Source organism: Bubalus kerabau, chromosome 11, assembly GCF_029407905.1.
Source record: "Bubalus kerabau isolate K-KA32 ecotype Philippines breed swamp buffalo chromosome 11, PCC_UOA_SB_1v2, whole genome shotgun sequence".
Lineage (NCBI taxonomy): Eukaryota > Metazoa > Chordata > Mammalia > Artiodactyla > Bovidae > Bubalus > Bubalus kerabau.
In genome coordinates, this window is record NC_073634.1 from 63328861 (window position 1) to 63352768 (window position 23908).

Sequence of the window (23908 nt, forward strand, 5' to 3'; positions counted from 1 at the left end):
TGCTTCATTCTGTACTCCAAGGCCAAATTTGCCTGTTACTCCAGGTGTTTCTTGACTTCCTACTTTTGCATTTCAGTCCTCTATAATGAAAAGGACATCTTTTTTGGGTGTTAGTTTTAGAAGGTCTTGTAGGTCTTCATAGAACCGTTCAACTTCAGCTTCTTCAGCATTACTGGTCGGGGCATAAACTTGGATTACCGTGATATTGAATGGTTTGCCTTGGAAACGAACAGAGATCATTCTGTCGTTTTTGAGATTGCATCCAAGTACTGCATTTCAGACTCTTCTGTTGACCATGATGGCCACTCCATTTCTTCTGAGGGATTCCTGCCCACAGTAGTAGATATAATGGTCATCTGAAGTCACCCTCTCCAGTCCATTTTAGTTCGCTGATTCCTAGAATGTCGACGTTCACTCTTGCCATCTCATTTGACCACTTCCAATTTGCCTTGATTCATGGACCCACATTCCAGGTTCCTATGCAATATTGCTCTTTATAGCATCAGACCTTGCTTCTATTACCAGTCCCATCCACAACTGAGTGTTGATTTTGCTTTAACTCCATTCCTTCATTCTCTCTGGAGTTATTTCTCCACTGATCTCCAGTAGCATATTGGGCACCTACCGACCTGAGAGTTTATCTTTCAGTGTCCTATCTTTTTGCCTTTTCATACTGTTCATGGGGTTCTCAAGGCAAGAATACTGAAGTGATTTGCCATTCCCTTCTCCAGGACCACATTTTGTTGTCAGAACTTTCCACCATGACCTGTCCATCTTGGGTGGCCCCACACGGCATGGCTTAGTTTCATTGAGTTAAACAAGGCTGTGGTCCATGTGATTAGATTGGTTAGTTGTCTGTGATTGTGGTTTCAGTCTGTCTGCCCTCTGATGCCCTCTCGTAGCGACTAAATAAATCATCGCTTTAACAGAAAGCACCTTTCTCTATTTATGATTTAAAATCTTCTTTTATCTATTATATTGTATGTATAGTAACTCAAGGCAACCTTCCAGAGACTAACTTTGGAGGCCTTTTTTTCTTTTTCACATTGGCTACACATCTTTCCTTCTTTCTCTGCTGACATGTTTAATTCTTCTCTGACAGTAATGTCTACATCTGTAAAGTTCTTTGGATAAAATGTATATGAAGGCCACAAGTGGATTTCTATAAAACAGTACTTGCATTCCTGGCATTTCCTTGTTGTTATTTCAGTTTTCTGAGTTGCCAAGAGATTCAGATACCACCCATGTTTTATAGACCCTTCAATAGTAAAAGAGACAGCTATGTTCCATGCAAGGAGATCAGACAGGCAAATACAAAACCTGTTGGCTTTATGTTATCTGCTCCCTCTTTTCAGTCCTAAGTTCAGCATAGACTTTGCAGAGATTGGCACAAAGTCTAAGGAGCAAAGAAAAATAAGGGAATAAGCAGCTTTCATTTAATGCTAAAATACTAAATACTAAAATACCCAAGTCCAATATAACAATCAGCTGCTACGTTTAAAAACAAACTGGGCTTGAGATTTTTTGAGTGTGTACATGTGACATGTAGGGGAAGTAGAGAATGAAAAATAAGTTTTATTGATTAGTAGGTGGGACAGTTGGGAAAGCTCCCCTGAAGTCACCATGGGGGTGCTACTTTCTAAAGACAGAATCAGGAGATGCCCATATCACACACCCTAAATGAGTCTTGCCTCAGGCTTGTGCCATTCTAAAGTATCAATGTGAAGGAATAAAATCATAAATAAAATCTACTTTTCTCCCAAAAAGTCTTTGTAAGTTCATGAATTGAAATTTTCAGTTAAGGGAGAAGGCCAAAGATACGAAATTGAGAAGTAAACATAATGGAAGACAGAGGGCTAGGGTGGTGCAACATTCACTGGTTTATCAGACTTTATGAATTAGTGAAGAGCCCACTAGAGCCAAATATTACTCTTCAGGTGTTCATTATCTTCAGAGCATTGAGGTTATTTTTATTAAGTAGATTATGAACTAGATTATTTAAAACGAGTATCTTTTCTGTATCATTGCTTTAAAATTTTTTTTTGTTTGTTTTGTTCTTGTTTCACTGCTTGATGTTGTTAAGAGGAAAACTTTTACAGTTTGGTTCCAGTGGTTGCTGCCTACAGATTGTGGCAATAGATTAAGAGGAGAAAAGACCAACTTACTTTAGGCTTGCCTGGTATATGTGAGGGAGTATTCAATAGCTAGCGTTAAAAGGTTTATATACCAAACTTAACAAGGGTGATGATGGTTGGGTTGATCTTAGTTTTCTGAATGTTGAGTTTTAAGCCAACTTTTTCACTCTCCTCTTTCACTTTCATCAAGAGGCTCTTTAGTTCTTCTTCACTTTCTTCCATAAGGGTGGTGTCATCTGTATATCTGAGGTTATTGATATTTCTTCCCACAATCTTGATTCCAGCTTGTGCTTCATCCAACCTGGCATCAGCATGATGTACTCTGCGTATAAGTAAAATAAGCAGGGTGACAGTATACAGCCTTGACGAAATCCTTTCCTGATTTGGAACCAGTCTTTTGTTCCATGTCCACTTCTAACTGTTGAGTCTTGACCTGCATCCAGGTTTCTGAGGAGGCAGATCAGGTGGTCTCTAATTCCCACCTCTTGAAGAATTTTCCACAGTTATTTGTGATATACACAGTCAAAGGCTTTGGCGTAGTCAGTAAAGCAGAAGTAGATATTTTTCTGGAACTCTTTTGCTTTTTCCATGATCCAAAGGATGTTGACAATTTGATCTCTGGTTCCTCTGCCTTTTCTAAATCCAGCTTAAACATCTGAAAGTTCACAGTTCACATACTGTTGAAGCCTGGCTTGGAGAATTTTGAGCATTACTTTGCTAGTGTGTGAGATGAGTGCAAACGTACAGTAGATTGAACATTCTTTGCCATTGCCTTTCCTTTGGGATTGGAATGAAAACTGACCTTTTCCAGTCCTGTGGCCACTGCTGAGTTTTCCAACTTTGCTGGCATATTGAGTGCAGAACTTTCACAGCATCTTTTAGGATTTGAAATAGGTCAACTGGAATTCCATCACCTCTAGCTTTGTTCGTAGTGATGCTTCCTAAGGGCCACTTGACTTTGCATTCCAGGGTGTTTGCTCTAGGTGAGTGATCACACCATCGTGATTATCTGGGTCATGAAGATCTTTTTAGTATAGTTCTTCTGTGTATTCTTGCCATCTCTTCTTAATATCTTCTGCTTCTGTTAGGCCCATACCATTTCTTTCCTTTATTTTGCCTATCTTTGCATGAAAATTTCCTTTGGTATCTCTGATTTTCTTGAAGAAATCTCTAGTCTTTCCCATTCTATTGTTTTCCTCTATTTCTTTGCATTGATGACAGAGGAAGGCTTTCTTACTGTTCCTTGCTATTTTTTGGAACTCTGCATTCAAAAGGGTATATCTTTTTTCTTTTTCTCCTTTGCCTTTAGCTTCTCTTCTTTTCTCAGCTATTTATAAGGCCTCCTCAGACAACCAGTTTCCTTCTTTGCATTTCTTTTTCTTGGGGATGGTCTTGATCACTCCCTCCTGTACAGTGTCATGAACCTCCATCCATAGTTTTTCAGGCACTCTGTCTATCAGATCTAATTCCCTGAATCTATTTGTCACTTCCACTGTATAATATCAAGGGATTTGATTTAGGTCATACCCAAATGGTCTAGTGGTTTCCCCTATGTTCTTCAATTTAAATCTGAATTTGGCAATAAGGAGTTCATGATCTGAACCACAGTCTGCTCCTGTCTTGTTTTTGCTGACTGTATAGAGCTTGTCCGTCTTTGGCTGCAAAGAATATAATCAGTCTGATTTTAGTATTGACCTCTGGTGTTGTCCATGTGTAGAGTCTTCTCTCATGTTTTTGGAAGAGGGTGTTTGCTATGAAGTGCCTTCTCTTGGCAAAAGTCTGTTAACCTTTGACCTGCTTTGTTTTGTACTCCAAGGCCAAAGTTGCCTGGTTGGAGTAGACTCTGAACACATTTTCTGTGTTCAGAGGGCATCCAGTCCAGGTTTTAGGTGTTGGGCTCAAAGTATCTTTAGATGGTAGAGACATCAATGTCAGGTTACTTCCCAGAGCAGAGCATGAAAGATCATGTTTTTGGTGACCTTCCCAAGTGACCCAAATTTGAAGTTATAAGTGGTTTTAAGTTGAAAGCAAATTGTCCAGCTTCAGCTTGTAGTCTTTGGAACAGGATTACCTAGAGTCTCAATAAGGATCTGGGCAGTCAGGTTTTAGTTGTCAATGATGTCAAGTCTCACACGCTTGTAAAGTAATGCTCAAAATTCTCCAAACCAGGCTTCAACAATATGTAAACCATGAACTTCCAGATGTTCAAAATGGATTTTGAAAAGGCAGAGGAACCAGAGATCAAATTGCCAACATCTGCTGGATCATTGAAAAGGCAAGAGAGTTCCAGAAAAACATCTATTTCTGCTTTATTGACTATGCCAAAGCCTTTGACTGTGTGGATCACAACAAACTGTGGAAAATTCTGAAAGAGATGGGAATACCAGACCACCTGACCTGCCTCTTGAGAAACGTGTATGCAGGTCAAGAAGCAACAGTTAGAGCTGGACATGGAACAACAGACTGGTTCCTAATAGGAAAAGGAGTATGTCAAGGCTGTATATTGTCACCTGGCTTATTAAACTTATATGCAGAGTACATCATGAGAAACGCTGGGCTGGAAGAAGCACAAGCTGGAATCAAGATTGCCGGGAGAAATATCAATAACCTCAGATATGCAGATGACACCACCCTTATGGCAGAAAGTGAAGAACAACTAGAGCCTCTTGATGAAAGTGAAAGAGGAGAGTGAAAAAGTTGGCTTAAAGCTCAACATTCAGAAAACTAAGATCATGGCATGTGGTCCCATCACTTCAAGGGAAATAGATGGAGAAACAGTGGAAACAATGTCAGACTTTATTTTTTAGGGCTCCAAAATCACTGCAGGTGGTGACTGCAGCCATGAAATTAAAAGATGCTTACTCCTTGGAAGGAAAGTTATGACCAATCTAGACATCATATTAAAAAACAGAGACATTACTTTGCTAACAAAGGTCCATCTAATCAAGGCTATGGTTTTTCCAGAAGTCATGTATGGATGTGAGAGTTAGACCATAAAGAAAGCTGAGCACTGAGAAATTGATGCTTTTGAACTGTGGTGTTGGAGAAGACTCTTGAGAATCCCTTGGACTGCAAGGAGATCCAACCAGTCCATCCTAAAGGAAATCAGTCCTGGGTGTTCATCAGAAGGACTGATGTTCAAGCTGAAACTCCAGTACTTTTGTCACCTGATGCGAAGAACTGACTCATTGAAAACGACCCTGTTGGCTGGGAAAGATGTAAGGTGGGAGGAGAAGGGGATGACAGAGGATGAGATGGTTGGTTGGCATCACCCACTCAATGGACATGAGTTTCAGTAAACTCTGGGAGTTGGTGATGGACAGGGAGGTCTGGTGTGCTGCAGTCCATGGGGTCTCAAAGGGTTGGACATTACTGAACAACTGAACTGAACTGTACAAGTTAAGAGAGTAAGAGAAAAAATGGGAACAATAAGGCAGGATCCAATTTACTTGGAGGTAAAAAATAGCTCAAAGACAATGAAAAGAACTAGAATCTGATAACTCACAAGAGCTGTAGTTTTCTGCTGAAAAAAATTCTCTCTGCAATCATAAAATTTCCCTTTATATTTATCCCCATTTTGATCAATGATATCAAAGTAAGATTATCCTTGTTTATAAAATAACCCTAATCTAATTAAATTTGTCCTAATTATTTACATAAACACAATAATTATATTGATCACTTAAACTTTTTAAAAATTTTCTTTGCTGAGACTTTTATAAGGAATCTCAGATTGGACTTAAAACACGTTTGGGACCAGAAAGCCAATCTAAGAATTTACCACCAGACTTTACTTGCAGTAATCTATAGATTTGGGTAAATTCCTTTCTTCTTGAGGTCCTCTAAATATCTCAAAGTTCCTTAACTTACGACCAATGAGCTTCCTCAGTCACCTGTAAGGCTGGTAACCTGTAAGTTAGGTTACAGGGTAACCTCCAAGAGGACTTTGTAAGCACTGATTCTTTATTTATTTATTTTTTTACAGCACAACCAAAATAATTATATTAATTAAAAAAAAAAACAAACCACAAATACCATTATCACTCTTAGAAGAACTAAAAACAAAATTGACAATAATTCTTGATTTTACAAAATATCATAATTTGATTTAATGGCTATATTTCCCTGATTATCCTAAAAAATTTGAGATCAATAGGTTTGAATCCATATTTAGATAAAATTCATATATATTGCAATTGGCTGAGATTTCATTTTTAACCTATAGGTCCCCTCTTTTAGGTTTTTGTTTTGCCTTTTATTTTTCCCCATGAAGAAATTGGGTCCTATAAAACAGTGGTTCGCAAACTTCAGTGTGCACCTGGGTGCTTTAAAATCATCTGGAGAACTTGTTAAAAGCACAGATTGCTGTGTCTGGTCTCCAGGCATCCTGATTGAGTATTTTTTTAATTAATTAATTAATTAATTTTACTTTACAATATTGTATTGGTTTTGCCATACATTGACTAGAATCCGCCATGAGTGTACATGCGTTCCCCATCCTGAACCCCACTCCCACCTCCCTCCCCATCCCATCCCTCTGTGTCATCCCAGTGCACCAGCCACTAGCACCCTGTATCATGCATCAAACCTGGACTGGCGATTCGTTTCACATACGATATTTTACAGGTTTCAGTGCCATTCTCCCATATCATCCCGCCCTCGCCCTCTCCCACAGAGTCCAAAAGACTGTTCAATACATCTGTGTCTCTTTTGCTATCTCGCATATAGGGTTTTCATTACCTACTTTCTAAATTCCATATATGTGCGTTAGTATACCGTATTGGAAAAAGCAAGAGAGTTCCAGAAAAACACCTATTTCTGCTTTATTGACTATGCCAAAGCCTTTGACTTTGTGTGGATCACAATAAACTATGGAAAATTCTGAAAGAGATGGAAATACCAGACCACCTGACCTGCCTTTTTAGAAACCTGTGTGCAGGTCAGGAGGCAACAGTTAGAACTGGACATGGAACAACAGACTGGTTCCAAACAGGAAAAGGAGTACGTCAAGGCTGTATATTGTTACCCTGCTTATTTAACTTATATGCAGAGTACATCATGAGAAACACTGGGCTGGAGGAGGCACAAGCTGGAATCAAGATTGCCGAGAGAAATATCAGTAACCTCAGATATGCAGATGACACCACCCTTATGGCAGAAAGTGAAGAACTAGAGCCTCTTGATGAAAGTGAAAGAGGAAAGTTAAAGAGTTGGCTTAAAGCTCAACATTCAGAAAACTAAGATCATGGAATCCGGTCCCATCACTTCATGACAAATAGATGGGGAAACAGTGGCTGACTTTACTTTTTGGGGCTCCGAAATCACTGCAGATTGTGACTGCAGCCATGAAATTAAAAGATGCTTACTCCTTGGAAGGAAAGTTATGACCAACCTAGACAGCATATTAAAAAGCAGAGACATTACTTTGTCAACAAAGGTTCGTCTATTCAAGCCTATGGTTTTTCCAGTAGTCATGTATGGATGTGAGAGTTGGACTATAAAGAAAGCTGAGTGCTGAAGAATTGATGCTTTTGAACTGTGGTGTTGGAGAAGACTCTTGAGAGTCCCTTGGACTGCAAGGAGATCCAACCAGTCCATCCTAAAGGAGATCAGTCCTGGGTGTTCATTGGAAGGACTGATGCTGAAGCTGAAACTCCAGTATTTTGTCCATCTGATGGGAAGAGCTGACTCATTTGAAAAGACCCTGATGCTGGGAAAGATTGAGGCCAGGAGGAGAAGGGGACGACAGGATGAGATGGTTGGTTGGCATCACTGATTCAATGGACATGAGTTTGGGTAAACTCCTGGAGTTGGTGATGGACAGGGAGGCCTGGCGTGCTGTGCTTCATGGTGTCGCAAAGAGTCGGACACAACTGAGCAACTGAACTGAACTGAACTACTGTATTCTATGTAATACTGTCTATTAAAGTATACAAAAGCACAGCCACTTTTAGAGGATGCATGCATGTGACAGTGTACACCAGACATGTGAATTACTTATATGGTTTGACATACGAATACACGTTCACATCTTTGGGAGTTTGCAACTTGAGGGTTTGTATGTAGGGGACTTACTGTAGTTTATATAAACACTTCCTTTTCCTATGTCAATTAGAATAGAGCTTCTTTGTTAATTTAGTAATATGGAGATAGGAAAATAGTACATATGTATATCATATTTTTAGACAGACAGGAATGTAGAGAGCTTTATGACTTTCATCCTAAAATTTTAGCTATGTGTCAGACATAAATACTGTAATACAGAATGCACTCGTTTATATGTAAGCGTTCTCATCTTTGTCCCACCTTGTGTTTTTATTGAATAGTGTGTCTGGTAAATGGGAGAAGTTGTTACCTGCTCAGTATAAGGACTACAGCTTTTTGCCTTTATTTTGGAAGAGTTTTAAGGTTTTCTTTTGTCCTGATATATAATCTTGTGGAGAATGTGGACTAACAATTAACCTTTTTATCCAAGTGGTTGCTTTTGTGAGTTCTGAGTCCTTAGAGGGAGTGGGCAGGGGGCTGAAGATCCAATGACTCTAGGGAATTGAGGGGCTCACATGCAGTGGGCAAAGCCTTGGAGAAGCCAGCTTAGGAAATGTTTAAGTTTTTCTAAAGGACCTTTGGAAGTTCTAAATTATTCTTGTAAAGGCATACCAACTAGGGAGAAAGCAGAGAGTTAGAGTTAGTGGTGTAGTGGCAGAGCATATGGTCAGCAGGGGTTTGAGAAGGATGATTTTAGTTGACTTAAAGGTCCCATGATAGGAGCAGGACCTAGTAGTGAGAACAGAGAGGCTTGAAACAGAAATCCAAGAACTCACAGCCTGAGTAAGCATAGCGCCTTCAAAGCAGCAGAGAGACCAGGAAACCAAAGTCAGAAATAACTTCCATCCTAAGGTTTACCTTACAAAAAAGAAGCCTGGGACTCTAACTCAGCTTCAGAAAGTAAGCTAATTCAAAATGTGATGCAAACCATAAGCCTTTTTATGGGTTAGGCATAGCTTCAAGAGATATCCCCCCAGAAGGTACACAGAAGTGACATGTCTATTTAAATCTTCTGCCCATTTAAAAATTCAGTCATTTTGTGTTATTAGTGAGTTATAACAACTTAAAAATATATATATTCTGGATACGTTTGTTACCAGAAATATAACTGGCAAATATTTTCTCCCAGTCTGTGGCTTGTCATTTAATTTTGTTTTGAACTGCAACAAGTATTTGATTTTGATAAAGACCAGCTTATGAATTTGTTTCTTTATAGGTTGTACTTTGGTGTTGCATTTAAGAGCCGTTTTCATGTTGAAAAGTTCTCAAAGATAGTCTATTTTATTTTTTTCAAGGAGTTTTATAGTTTTAGGTTTTACATTTTAGTATATGATCCATTTTGAGTTAATTTTTGTGTGTCAGCTAATATTCTCATGCATTCTCATTGGAGGAGATAATCGGTTCTTGAAGAATGAAAAAAATCTTTCTGTATTTATGTGTAAACCAGAGATAGAGCAGATAAACAGGGACTTCTCTGGTGGTCCAGTGGTTCAGAATCTGCCTTGAAATGCAGAGGACATGGGTTCAATCCCTGGTCTAGGAATGAAGATCCCACATGGCTTGGGGCAGCTAAGCCTGCTGTGCCACATGAAGGTCTTGTATGCCCCAGCTAAGACCCAGTGCAACCAAATAAATATTAAAAAAAGATAAATAGGATATTTGTTGCATTAAAAATTTTTGAGGGGAGGGCAAATTAAGTTCAAAATATCTCAAGGCACTTCTTAGGAATGTGTAATGAAAACTTGAGGAACACAGTCTACATTAAACTTTATGCATGCTATGCTTAGTCACTAAGTCGTGTCAGGCTCTTTGCGACCCCATGGACTGTAGCCCGCCAGGCTTCTCTGTCCAAGGGATTCTCCAGGCAAGAATATTGGAGTTGATTGCTGTGACCTCCTCCAGAGGATCTTCCCAACCGAGGGATCAAACTCAGGTCTGCTGCATTGCACGAGGATTCTTTACCATCTGAGCCACCAGGGAAGTGGGTGCACAATTATGTCAGCCCTATTTATTGAAAAGCCTGTCTTTTCCTCACTGAATTGTCTTTTTACCTTTGTTGAAAAATCAGTTGACCATGAATATAAGGGTTTGTTTTTGAACTCTCAATTTTATTCCACTGATCTATGTCAGATATGACTTTAAGATCACATGTAATTGGTAGAATAACTTTTCAGGTGCTTCAAAAATTAGCACTTTAAAATTAATTCCTTATAATTTTTATTTGAAACAGGATACAAGACTCTGATGCTGGGAGGGATTGGGGGCAGGAGGAGAAGGGTACGACAGAGGAAGAGATGGCTGGATGGCATCACCGACTCGATGGACGTGAGTTTGAGTGAACTCTGGGAGTTGGTGATGGACAGGGAGGCCTGGCATGCTGCGATTCATGGGGTCGCAAGGAGTCAGACACGACTGAGCAACTGAACTGAACTGACAATTTTTCATTGAAGGAAGATGCATGTTTCTAATTTTCCCCAAGTAAAAATTGCATCTGAAAATTTTATTTACAGTGAAATGGGAAAAGTCTTTTGTTTGAATATATTTTATAAGGTCAGGAAACTTTGATTTGTACTTTAAGAATGAAGTTATTTAGATTTTTTCAAATGCCTGTTTAACTCAAAGTATTAAAGAACCAGCAGTGTTTCAAACAAAAAGTCATAAAATCATTCTCATCAATGCATTAAATCCTGTTACTAATTCTTACTCTGCTGTGCTGTGTCTGTTTGCTGCATAGGCTTTTTTCTCTAGTTTCAGACAGTGGGGGTGACTGTCTAGTTGCGGTGCAAGAACTTCTCATTGTGGTGCCTTCTCTTGTTGCAGAGAATAAACTCTAGGGCATGCGGGCTTCAGTAGTTTTGGCTCCTGGACTCTGGAGGACAGGCTCAATAGTCGTGGCACATGAGCTCAGTTGCTTTGTGGCATGTGGGATCTTCCAGGATCGGGGATTGAAACTGTTTCTCCTGAATTGGCAGGCAGATTGTTTACCTCTGAGCCACCAGGGAAACCCTTTCTGAAGTTCTGCAGTGGGAATGCGTGCTTCTTAGCTGTATACCCAGAGAAATCTGTATATCTAGACGTCATAACACTTGTTTCTTAACCATTTTCTCTTCTTTTTGTCATCTTCTTCATTGTATTTTTCATTTTTATATTTGTGATAAAGAATTGAGAGACTGAGTAGTGTTTCTGAACCTATTATTATCTGAATTTTGTTTTTTCAGCTAGTTGAGTGTTTGATATCTAAATAAATGTTCTGTGAATATTCAGAATAGCAGATATATTTACTTTGCTGTAAATGAATATAATTAAAAAATCTAAAGTTACTGTGATACAGTTTTTATTAATATGAAAGCATAAACACGGATGTAAAATTTCATGTAAAATTGTCTGAAGTAGTTTTAATTTCTGTAGTTTCCAGCTGATAATTTCTGATAAATTACATATCTTATTTAATGGAGAGGACTGTATGGCTTAACAGTGTGATTTATCTGCTAGGCCTAGCTACCAAGTAAGACTCTTTAAAAAACCAGAAATGAAACTACTTCAGCAGAGAAAATTGTTAGATGTAATCTGTAGTCTTTCTACTAAACTGTAAATATTGCATGAGCAGGTATTTCAACATAGTGTTGAGCTTTGTGAACACTTAATAAATAGTTGGTGATCAACTGATGACTGTATGTGAAATCTTATACATGACTAAGAAAGATTGAAAAACCAAGTGTAATCTCAGTTAGGGGTAGATGTTTAAAAATTCACCAGAGCAGTTACTAAAATGTGAGGGAAAAAAATGGCTGCTGCAAGGGGTTATCATTAAGGGCAAGGTAGATCTCTAGGACAGGAGTTGGAGCTTCAGAGTTCAGTATCCTTTCTCACAAGGAGACTTCATTGCCTTTTTTTCTCAGTATTTTATTTTTTTGCCTTACAGAAAACTTGTCTGAGAATGTTCAGACATTCAAAAGGGGAAATAAGTATTTACTTTTATTGAAGTTTCAAGATTTGATTTCCTTAAGGAAAGAAGGTCTATAAAGCTGCCCTCAGAGGGACTTCCCTAGTGATCCAGTGGTTAAGAATCCACCTTGCAATGCAGGAGACTGGGTCTCACCCCTGGTGGGGGAACTAAGATCCCACATGCTGTGAAGCACCACGAGCAACAACTACTGAGCTCTTGTGCTCCAGAGCCCATGCCACAGCTAAGTATTTCACAGCTAAGACCTGATGTAGTCAAATAAATAAATACGAGAGAAAAGAAAAAATAAACTGCCCTGAAAATTCTGGGAGGTTGGGTAGGTTTATTTACTAGCTAAGCATACCTTCTGGAACACATAATGATCGGAGCACAGTGACTAAGTGCTGTGTACCCAAGATTTCCCAGTTGTTTGAGGCTGTTTTTAAATTGTTGATGTTCAGAATTCAGTTTTCACAGGTGTTCTGTTACCTGATATGGATATATTTAACCAGATTCATCACTAAATGTATTACAGTGTGTACTTTTATATTTTTCTCACTCCCATCTAGCTCCCTATCACCAGATTCTGGGCTGTCTGCCCTTAATTGGATGTTAGAGCAGCCAGAAAACTGGAAATTTCTTGGTATAGTCACTGTTACATAGTAGTTGTACTTGTCATTGCACTTTGGAATGTATCCAGAGGTACTCTAGGTGAATCCATAATTGGCCAAATTTTTCTCTTAGGAAAATTAGTTTCCTTTTTAATGTGTAAATTTAGGATAGAATATGGCAGTAGTACTCAAGAGACACACTAGTCCATTGTATATCATTTTTTAATTTATTTATTTTTAATTAGAGGGTGATTGCTTTACAATATCATGTTAGTTTCTACCATACATCAACATGAAATCAGCCATAGGTATACATATGTCTTCTCCCTCTTGAACCTCCCTCCCACTACCAGCCCCATCACAGAGCACAGGTTTGAACTCCCTTCATCATACAGCAAATACCCACTGGCTATTTATCAGTTGTGTATTAAATCTAGTAATGGGAAATATGAAATTGCCTTTGAAATATGATTTGATTGCATTTCTATGTTTACCTGTGCCAAATGAAACATGGTTGGATTTTGTTTACAAAGGCTCCAGTAATTTCCCAGGTGTGGAGACATCAGATAAACAGAGACTATTATTTTATCACAGATGGCAAGGAACAGGACTAGTTACACAGATGTGTGAGGAATAAAGTCTCCTACTTACTCCATATCTCTCCGTTTTGCTGAAGTTTCCTTCTATTGGTAATTTTCAATTGCTGAATTGTGTGAATTGAGAAATTCATATGATTGCAGCTTTTCTTTTTTTCCTGTAAGAAGAACCAGGCATAGATAACTGTGATTTATAAAATTTGCTGTCAACGTGAAATATTTTCTTTTCTCCCCTTTGAAGAGTAATAGCATTTTCTCATTTCTTATTTTTAGCTTTGACTTTAATCTTTCCAACTTGTCCATAGCCAGCACTTTATTTTCTTCTTGGTATCCTTGTTTCCCTCCTTTTAAATGTAGCCAGGATTTTTATTATAGTGGAAACAGGGCTGATTAGCTATTAGTTGATGAAGTCAGATATGAGATGAGTGTTTTTAGTTTAAAATACAGCTGACCTAAACTGCAAAAATAATAGACTCAACACCAGTGCTTCTTTTTTTTTCAACTTTATTTTTTTTTAATTTTCAATTTTATATTGGAATCACCAGTGCTTTTTAAATGATGTCTGTTGAGGACCAGTTTTGTTGTGTGTGTGTGTTGTTTTTTAGAATTTTCAATTTCTGACCAAAAATACATAAAAACACAAGGTTTAATCTTTTTGCTAGAATAATTGATCTAAGAAAAAACCCATTACATTGTCAAAAAAGTTTCTGAATGTTTATTCTCTTTCTACAGTCACCTCCCTTATGATTATACAGTGGAAGTGAGAAATAGATTTAAGGGCCTAGATCTGATAGAGTGCCTGATGAACTATGGAATGAGGTTCGTGACATTGTACAGGAGACAGGGATCAAGACCATCCCCATGGAAAAGAAATGCAAAAAAGCAAAATGGCTGTCTGGGGAGGCCTTACAAATAGCTGTGAAAAGAAGAGAAGCAAAAAGCAAAGGAGAAAAGGAAAGATATACACATCTGAATGCAGAGTTCCAAAGAATAGCAAGAAGAGATAAGAAAGCCTTCTTCAGTGATCAATGCAAAGAAATAGAGGAAAACAACAGAATGGGAAAGACTAGGGATCTCTTCAAGAAAATCAGAGATACTAAAGGAACATTTCATGCAAAGATGGGCTCGATAAAGGACAGAAATGGTATGGACCCAACAGAAGCAGAAGATATTAAGAAGAGATGGCAAGAATACACAGAAGAACTGTACAAAAAAGATCTTCACAACCCAGATAATCACGATGGTGTGATCACAGACCTAGAGCCAGACATCCTGGAATGTGAAGTCAAGTGGGCCTTAGAAAGTATCACTACGAATAAAGCTAGTGGAGGTGATGGAATTCCAGTTGAGCTACTTCAAATCCTGAAAGATGATGCTGTGAAAGTGCTGCACTCAATATGCCAGCAAATTTGGAAAACTCAGCAGTGGCCACAGGACTGGAAAAGGTCAGTTTTCATTCCAATCCCAAAGAAAGGCAATGCCAAAGAATGCTCAAACTACTGCACAGTTGCACTCATCTCACACACTAGTAAAGTAATGCTCAAAATTCTCCAAGCCAGGCTTCAGCAATATGTGAACCGTAAACTTCCAGATGTTCAAGCTGGTTTTAGAAAAGGCAGAGGAACCAAAGATCAAATTGCCAACATCCGCTGAATCATGGAAAAAGCAAGAGAGTTCCAGAAAAACATCTATTTCTGCTTTGTTGACTATGCCAAAGCCTTTGACTGTGTGGATCACAATGAACTGTGGAAAATTCTGAAAGAGATGGGAATACCAGACCACCTGATCTGCCTCTTGAGAAATCTGTATGCAGGTCAGGAAGCAACAGTTAGAACTGGACATGGAACAACAGACTGGTTCCAGATAGGAAAAGGAGTTGGTCAAGGCTGTATATTGTCACCCTGCTTATTTAACTTCTATGCAGAGTACATCATGAGACACGCTGGACTGGAAGAAACACAAGCTGGAAGCAAGATTGCAGGAAGAAATATCAATAACCTCAGATATGCAGATGACACCACCCTTATGGCAGAAAGTGAAGAGGAACTCAAAAGCCTCTTGATGAAAGTGAAAGAGGAGAGTGAAAAAGTTGGCTTAAAGCTCAACATTCAGAAAATGAAGATCATGGCATCCGGTCCCATCACTTCATGGGAAATAGATGGGGAAACATGGAAACAGTGTCAGACTTTATTTTTCTGGGCTCCAAAATCACTACAGATGGTGACTGCAGCCATGAAATTAAAAGACACTTACTCCTTGGAAGGAAAGTTATGACCAAACTAGATAGCATATTCAAAAGCAGAGACATTACTTTGCCAACAAAGGTTCATCTAGTCAAGGCTATGGTTTTCCTGTGGTCAAGTATGGATGTGAGAGTTGGACTGTGAAGAAGGCTGAGCACCGAAGAATTGATGCTTTTGAACTGTGCTGTTGGAGAAGACTCTTGAGAGTCCCTTGGACTGCAAGGAGATCCAACCAGTCCATTCTGAAGGAGATCAGCCCTGGGATTTCTTTGGAAGGAATGATGCTAAAGCTGAAACTCCAGTACTTTGGCCACCTCATACGAAGAGTTGACTCATTGGAAAAGACTCTGATGCTGGGAGGGATTGGGGGCAGGAGGAGAAGGGCACGACAGAGGATGAGATGGCTGGATGGCATCACTGACTCGATGGACGTGAGTCTGAGTGAACTCCGGGAATTGGTGATGGACAGGGAGGCCTGACGTGCTGCAAAGAGTTGGACACGACTGAGCGACTGATCTGATCTGACAGTCACCTTGCTGGGGACTTGTAATGAAGTTTGTGAACTGGCGTTGGTCTGCACACTGTACTTTGGGTAGTACTGCTCTAGATTTCCGAGTAAATAAGGAAAGCCAAGGATGCTGCATTGCACTTTTGTTTACACACTGGTTTGTGTGCTCTTCAAGGCATGTTTGTGTTATTCATCTCTTTTTGAGAGCTTAGGACAGGACCTATTGGGAAGTTGTTTGAAACTAGGAGATGAAGATCATACAGTGATAACAGTTGGAGTCCTAAAACTGAGTGGGCTAGAACAAATGCTGCAAATACTTAAAACTGAATTGGGAAGTAGTAACATAGGAGGGGGAGAAGGCAATGGCAACTCACTCCAGTACTCTTGCCTGGAAAATCCCATGGACGGAGGAGCCTGGTGGGCTGCCGTCTATGGGGTCGCACAGAGTCGGACATGACTGAAGCGACTTAGCAGCAGCAACATAGGAGGGTTTCCATATCAGATTATCTTCTTTTTCTTCAGCAATAAAATAGGCCTTAAAATTTTTTTTTAATAAAGTGCATTCAATACTAATGGCAATTAGAGACAGCTGCTTTAAGAATACAAAAAAACCGTACATAAAGTAAACAACACAGACTTAGTATAACACAGGGAACTATATTCAGAACTATATAATGGGAGAAGCGAAAAATATATATAGATACATACATAGTGTAACTGAATCGCTTTGCTATACATCTGAAAATAACACAATGTTATAAATCAACTGTACTAAAAAAAATATACAAAAGCTGCATGAGGCCAAAGATAGTTTATAGGAAGGAATAAAACTTTGGAGATTTAACAAGATTGAACCACTTCAAATTACCATTTTTGTAAGTCAAAAACTGGTAATTTTATGACGCTCAGTCTATAGATGTAGTAACATGGAATGTTAATGCTGGGGGCAGAGTACATAGAGATCATTTGGGAGATCCCCTTCATTTAATTTTAGGGAAATTAAAACTCAGAGAAGTGTTTCAAATAGCAAAACCACTTTCTAACTTCAAGTGCAGTAAATCAGATTTTACTAATTTGCATGCTAAGTCCTCAGATATGTCCGCCTCTTTTCTACTCTGGACTGTAGCCCTCCAGGCTCCTCTGTCCATGGGGTTCTCTAGGCAAAAATACTGGAGTAGGTTGCCATGCCCTCCTCCAGGGAATCTTCCTGACCCAGGGATTGAACCTGCATCTCCTGTGTCTCTTGCATTGGCAGGTGGGTTCTTTACCACTGGGAAGCCCTTTTTACTGAAAGTAAATAAAAGACAAAACTATTTTTCTTTTGGACTATTTCTGCTTATGTTTTGGACAATGTTCTACTTTAAATAATAGCATAAACAAATTCAAAGGAAATATTTAATTTTTAAAAACAAGAAAACTTTTGAAAACACTAATTTACCTAAACCATTTTTTGGGCTGTTTCACTTGCTTTAGCTTATTATGTGAGTTTTTATTCCAAGAGGCTATAGAAATGCAACTAAGATCTTTTGACCTAGTATTGGCCTTTAATTGTGTAAATATGTATTTCTTTTATTATTATTATTAGAAAATCTTTTTTGACTGTGCTGAGTCTTTGTTGCAGCACACAAGCTTCTCTAGTTGTGGCACTTGGGCTCACTAGTTGCAGCACATGGGCTCTGTTGCCCCAAGACATGTGGGATCTTAGTTTCCCAACCAAGGATTGAACCTGGGTGTCCCATGCATTGGAAGGTAGATTCTTAACCACTGGACTGCCAGGGAAGTCCCTAAATATATTTTTGACAGAAAATATTCTTATGAAATAAATCAGGAGAAAAAACATTCTCTTTATGACCCTTTACTACCAAGCTAATATTAATAGTCACTAGAAAGTGAAGAGGAACTAAAAAGCCTCTTGATGAAAGTGAAAGTGGAGAGTGAAAAAGTTGGCTTAAAGCCCAACATTCAGAAAACTAAGATCATGGCATCCAGTCCCATCACTGCATGGGAAATAGATGGGGAAACAGTGTCAGACTTTATTTTTGGGGGCTCCAAAATCACTGCAGATGGTGACTGCAGCCATGAAATTAAAAGATGCTTACTCCTTGGAAGGAAAGTTATGACCAACCTAGATAGCATATTCAAAAGCAGAGACATTACTTTGCCGACAAAGGTCCGTCTAGTCAAGGCTATGGTTTTTCCTGTGGTCATGTATGGATGTGAGAGTTGGACTGTGAAGAAGGCTGAGCACTGAAGAATTGATGCTTTTGAACTGTGGTGTTGGAGAAGACTCTTGAGAGTCCCTTGGACTGCAAGGAGATCCAACCAGTCCATTCTGAAGGAGATCAGCCCTGGGATTTCTTTGGAAGGAATGATGCTAAAGCTGAAACTTCAGTACTTTGGCCACCTCATGTGAAGAGTTGACTCATTGGAAAAGACTCTGATGCTGGGAGGGATTGGGGGCAGGAGGAGAAGGGCACGACAGACGATGAGATGGCTGGATGGCATCACTGACTCGATGGACTGGAGTTTGAGTAAACTCCGAGAGTTGGTGATGGACAGGGAAGCCCGGCATGCTGTGATTCATGGGGTCGCAAAGAGTCGGACACGACTGAGTGACTGAACTGAACTGAGAGGCAAATTGCTTTTGCTTTCCTGAGGTCTTAAGTTCTTTGTGTTAACAACTGGTAGCATTCTGTAGTTCATAGGCTTAACTAAACAAATGTCTGCATGTTTTGCATAGCAAAGTTTTTGGAACCTTGACAGAAATGTTGACAAGTAAATGTTTGTTTTTGGTTACCATGAGTAATTTCTATGGGGGTTGAACTATTGTTAGTTCTTGGTTGGCTTTCTGTGCTTCTAAATCTGTTTTCCTTAGAAATGATGATGAATTTAAATCCCTTTGATGTGTTCCAGTTAACTTACTTCATGGAAATTAGGGGAATGCATAACTTTCTGAAGTTCTTAATTACTGTTCCCATTAAGTGGTTGGAGAAGCAAATATTTATATCTCGTGCAATATCTTGCTTAATTCCTAATCATTTTTTCTTCTTGGATATAACATAGTCACTAAAGAAGTAGCTATTTATTCAAACAATTGCCTTGGCACATTCCAGCAATATTTTTTTCCTTACCATGTTAAAAAAAAAAAACCCACACAATATAACTAGAAAAAGATAGTTATTTCCAAGTAGGATGAGATTGATGGTAAGTATATTATTTGTGGGTGAGAATTTTCTGCTTGTTTTTTTAAAATTATTTATATAAATTGCTAGCAATACTGACCATGATAAGGAATATTTCTTCAATTAAACTTTGTTTCTTTCTTGGAAAAATAGAATTACCTAAATTCAAGGTCATTTATATTTAAGTGAATTAGATACTTATCCTAGAAGTTTATTATTTATGTTTGACATTATTTTATCTAGTTCATTACAAAGAGCTACAAGCTATTACACTGCATTGATTCATCACTTATATTTGATACACTTAAAAAATAGTACTTTTGGGTTATTGAATTTATGTCCCCGATATTCTTCTTCTTGGTAGTAAGAAGCAAGATTTCCCACATTAATTTGTATTTATTATATTAGACTAGCAGGTTTTGCTTTCCTCTTTTCATCCAGAGTAAAATTAGAGATATTAATGATTCTTATATGGTAATTCTAGTTTTGATTTTTTGAGAAGTCTCCATACTGTTTTCCAGAGCAGCTGGACCCATTTATATTCCCAACAGTGCATGACAGTTCCCTTTTCTCCACATCCTTGCCAGTGTTTATTTGTTGTCTTTTGATGATAGCCATTCTGACAGTTCTGAGTTGATGTCTTACTGTGATTTTGATTTGCATTTACTTGATAATTAGTGATGCCCCATGTCTTGTGTCTGTTCGTCATCCATATGTCTTCTTTGGGGAAATGTCTATTCAAATCTTCTGCCCATTTAAACTTTTTTTGTGTGTGTTCTGTTGAGTTGTATGAATTCTTTGGATATTAACTGCTTATCAGACACATTGTTTGAAAACATCTTCTCCCATTCAGTAAGTGGCCTTTTAGAACAAATTTTGGAATTATTTGTTCTGGTTCTGTGAATAATGCTGTTGGTATATTGATAGTGATTACATTGCATCTGTAAATGCCTCAGGTAATATGGTCATATTAACAGAATTAATTGTTCCAGTTTGTAAGCACAGTATTTTCTTTTTGTCTATATTATCTTTCGTTTCTTTCATTAGGGTCTTAAAATTTTTCATGTATAGGTCTTTTACCTCCTTTGTTAGGTTTGTTCCTAGTATCTTATTCTTTTATAAATGGTATTTACAATGCACTCCAGTATTCTTGGAAAAGGAAATGGCAACCCACTCCAGTATTCTTGCCTGGAGAATTCCATGAACAGAGCACCTGGCAGGCTACAGTCCATGGGGTCGCAAGAGTTGGACACTACTTAGCGACTAAACCACCACTAGTATTCTGGTGTGGAAAGTTCCATGGACAGAGGAGCCTAGCTGCAGGGTATAGTCCACGGAGTTGCAAAGAGTTGGACACAACTGAGCGACTGAGCACACACACACATTTTAAAACTTCTCTTCTGACAATTCTGTTAGTGTATAGAAATGCAACAGGTTTCTGTATGCTAATTTTGTATCCTGCAACTTTACTGGGTTCATTTATGAGTTCTAATAGTTCTTTGGTGGTATCTTTAGGATTTTCTGTATATAGTATCATCATCTGTGAAGTGACAGTTTTACTTCTCTTTCAATTCAGATTCCTTTTATTATTTATTTTTTCTTGTTCAACTTTTGTGGCTGGAACTTCCAATTCTGTGTTAAATAACAGTGGCGAGAGTGGGCATCCTTATTTTGTCCCTGATCTTAGAGGAAAGGCTTTCCACTTTTCACTCTTGAGTATGATGTTGGCTGTAGGTTTGTCCCATATGACTTTTATTACGTTGAGGTATGTTCCTCTGTACCCACTTTGTTGAGAGTTGTTATCTTAAATCGATGTTTAATTTTGTCAAAAGCTTTTTCTGCATCTCTTGAGATGATCATAGGATTTTATTCTTCAATTTGTTAATGTGGTATGTCTCTTTGATTTTTGGATTTGAACCATCCTTGCATCCCTGGCTGTGTGGATCACAATAAACTGTGGAAACTTCTGAAAGAGATGGGAATACCAGACCACCTGACCTGCCTCTTGAGAAATCTGTATGCAGGTCAGGAAGCAACAGTTAGAACTGGACATGGAACAACAGACTGGTTCCAAATAGGAAACGGAGTACATCAAGGCTGTATATTGTCACCCTGCTTATTTTACTTATATGCAGAGTACATCATGAGAAATGCTGGGCTGGAAGAAGCACAAGCTGGAATCAAGATTGCCGGGAGAAATATCAATAACCTCAGATATGCAGATGACACCACCCTTATGGCAGAAAGTGAAGAACTAAAAAGCCTCTTGATGAAAGTGAAAGAGGAGAGTGAAAAAGTTGGCTTAAAGCTCCACATTCAGAAAACTAAGATTATGGCATCTGGTCCCACGCTTCATGGCAAATAGATGGGGAAACAGTGGCTGACTTTATTTTTCTGGGCTCCAAAATCACTGCAGATGGTTACTGTAGCCATGAAATTAAAAGACGCTTACTCCTTGGAAGGAACATTATGACCAACCTAGACAGCATATTAAAAAAGCAGGGACGTTACTTTGTCAACAAAGATCCATCTTGTCAAGGCTATGGTTTTTCCAGTAGTCATGTACAGATGTGAGAGTTGGACCATAAAGAAAGCTGAGTGCCGAAGAATTGATGCTTTTGAACTGTGGTGTTGGAGAAGACTCTTGAGAGTCCCTTGGACTGCAAGGAGATCCAACCAGTCCATCCTAAAGGAGATCAGTCCTGGGTGTTCATTGGAAGGACTGATGTTGAAGCTGAAACTCCAATACTTTGGCCACCTGATGGGAAGAGCTGACTCATTTGAAAAGACCCTGATGCTGGGAAAGATTGAGGCCAGGAGGAGAAGGGGACAACAGAGGATAAGATGGTTGGATGGCATCACCGACTCAATGGACATGGGTTTGGGTGGACTCTGGGAGTTGGTGATGGACAGGGAGGCCTGGCGTGCTGCGGTTCATGGGGTAGCAAAGAATCAGACACGACTAAGCAACTGAACTGAACTGCATCCCTGGAATAAATCCCACTTGATCATGGTGTATGATCCTTTTAATGTATTGTTGTATTTAGTTTACTAATATTTGTTGAGAATTTTTGCATATAGATTCATCAATGATACGGGCCTGAAGTTTTCTTTTATTTTTTGTAGTGCCTTTGTCTGGTTTTGTGTCAGATGATGCTGGCCTCAAAGAATGCGTTTAAAAGCATTTCTTTCCCTTCAGTTTTTGTTGGAATAGTTTGAGGATAGGCATTAACTCGTCTTTAAATGTTTAGTAGAGTTCACCTGTGAAGCCTTCTGGTCCTAGACTTACTAATTGGGTTTTTTGTTTGTTTGTTTTTTCAGTTACTAATTCAGTTTCACTACTGGTAATTAGTCTGTACATATATATATATATATATATATATATATATATATATATTTTTTTTTTTTTTTTTTTTCCTGTCTCAGTCTTGGGAGATTGTACATTTCTAGGAATTTATCCATTTCTTCTCAGTTGTCCATTTAATTGGCACATACTTGTTTGTAGTAATCTCTTATGACCCTTTATATTTCTGTGTTGTCAGTTGTAAATTCTCCTTTTTCCTTTCTCATTTTATTTTTTTAGGCCTGTCTTTTTCTCCTGATGAGTCTGGCTGAGGTTTATCAATTTGGTGTATCTTTTCAAAGAATCAACTCTTAGTTTCATTGATCTTTTTGTTTTTATTTTGTTTTAGTCTCTCATTCATTTATTTCTGCTCTGGTCTTTATTATTTCTTTTTTGTCTAATGACATTCAGAAAACTAAGGTCATGGCATCTGGTCCCATCACTTCATGGGAAATAAATGGGGAAACAGTGGAAACAGTGTCAGACTTTATTTTTTTGGGCTCCAAAATCACTGCAGATGGTGACTGCAGCCATGAAATTAAAAGACGCTTACTCCTTGGAAGGAAAGTTATGACCAACCTAGATAGCATATTAAAAAACAGAGATATTACTTTGCCAACAAAGGTCTGTCTAGTCAAGGTTATGGTTTTTCCTGTGGTCATGTATGGATGTGCGAGTTGGACTGTGAAGAAGGCTGAGTGCTGCAGAATTGATGCTTTTGAACTGTGGTGTTGGAGAACACTCTTGAGAATCCCATTAACTGCAAGGAGAGCCAACCAGTCCATTCTGAAGAAGATCAGCCCTGGGTGTTCTTTGGAAGGAATGATGCTAAAGCTGAAACTCTAGTACTTAGGCCACCTCATGCGAAGAGTTGACTCACTGGAAAAGACCCTGATGCTGGGAGGGATTGGGGGCAGGAGGAGAAGGGGATGACAGAGGATGAGATGGCTGAATGGCATCACTGACTCGATGGACATGAGTTTGAGTGCACTCTGGGAGTTGGTGATGGACAGGGAGGCCTGGCATGCTGCAATTCATGGGGTCGCAAAGAGTCGGACACGACTGAGCAACTGAACTGAACTGAAAACATTATTGACCTGCACAGAAGAATTTCAAATAATTTATGTAGATACTTTGCCTCCAAGAAGCTGGAACAGAACTTCCTGTTCCTAAAGTGTGGGCTGCTCATGGTGACTTCCTACCAAACAGTAGGTTATAGAAAAGTGAGAGAAAATAGTAATTTTACAGTGGAGAAACCTGACAAACACTCTGCTAGGCTTCTTGAACAGTGATAAGTTCTGC

The 23908-nt window shown here is 38.8% G+C and overlaps 1 protein-coding gene across 5 annotated transcripts in view; it reads left to right on the forward strand.

Annotated features, from left to right (window-relative positions):
* The window catches only part of COMMD1 (copper metabolism domain containing 1), a 177922-nt gene that overhangs the window by 37116 nt on the left and 116898 nt on the right, over positions 1 to 23908 (forward strand). For 2 of the 5 annotated variants that reach the window (XM_055540412.1, XM_055540413.1), the window contains one exon: positions 10411 to 10505. The exons of the other annotated variants lie outside the window; for them this stretch is intronic. In XM_055540412.1, the coding sequence (XP_055396387.1) occupies positions 10425 to 10505 (81 nt within the window). In that variant the 5' untranslated portion in view covers positions 10411 to 10424. The remainder of the gene's footprint in view (positions 1 to 10410; positions 10506 to 23908) is intronic. 5 annotated transcript variants of the gene reach the window in all.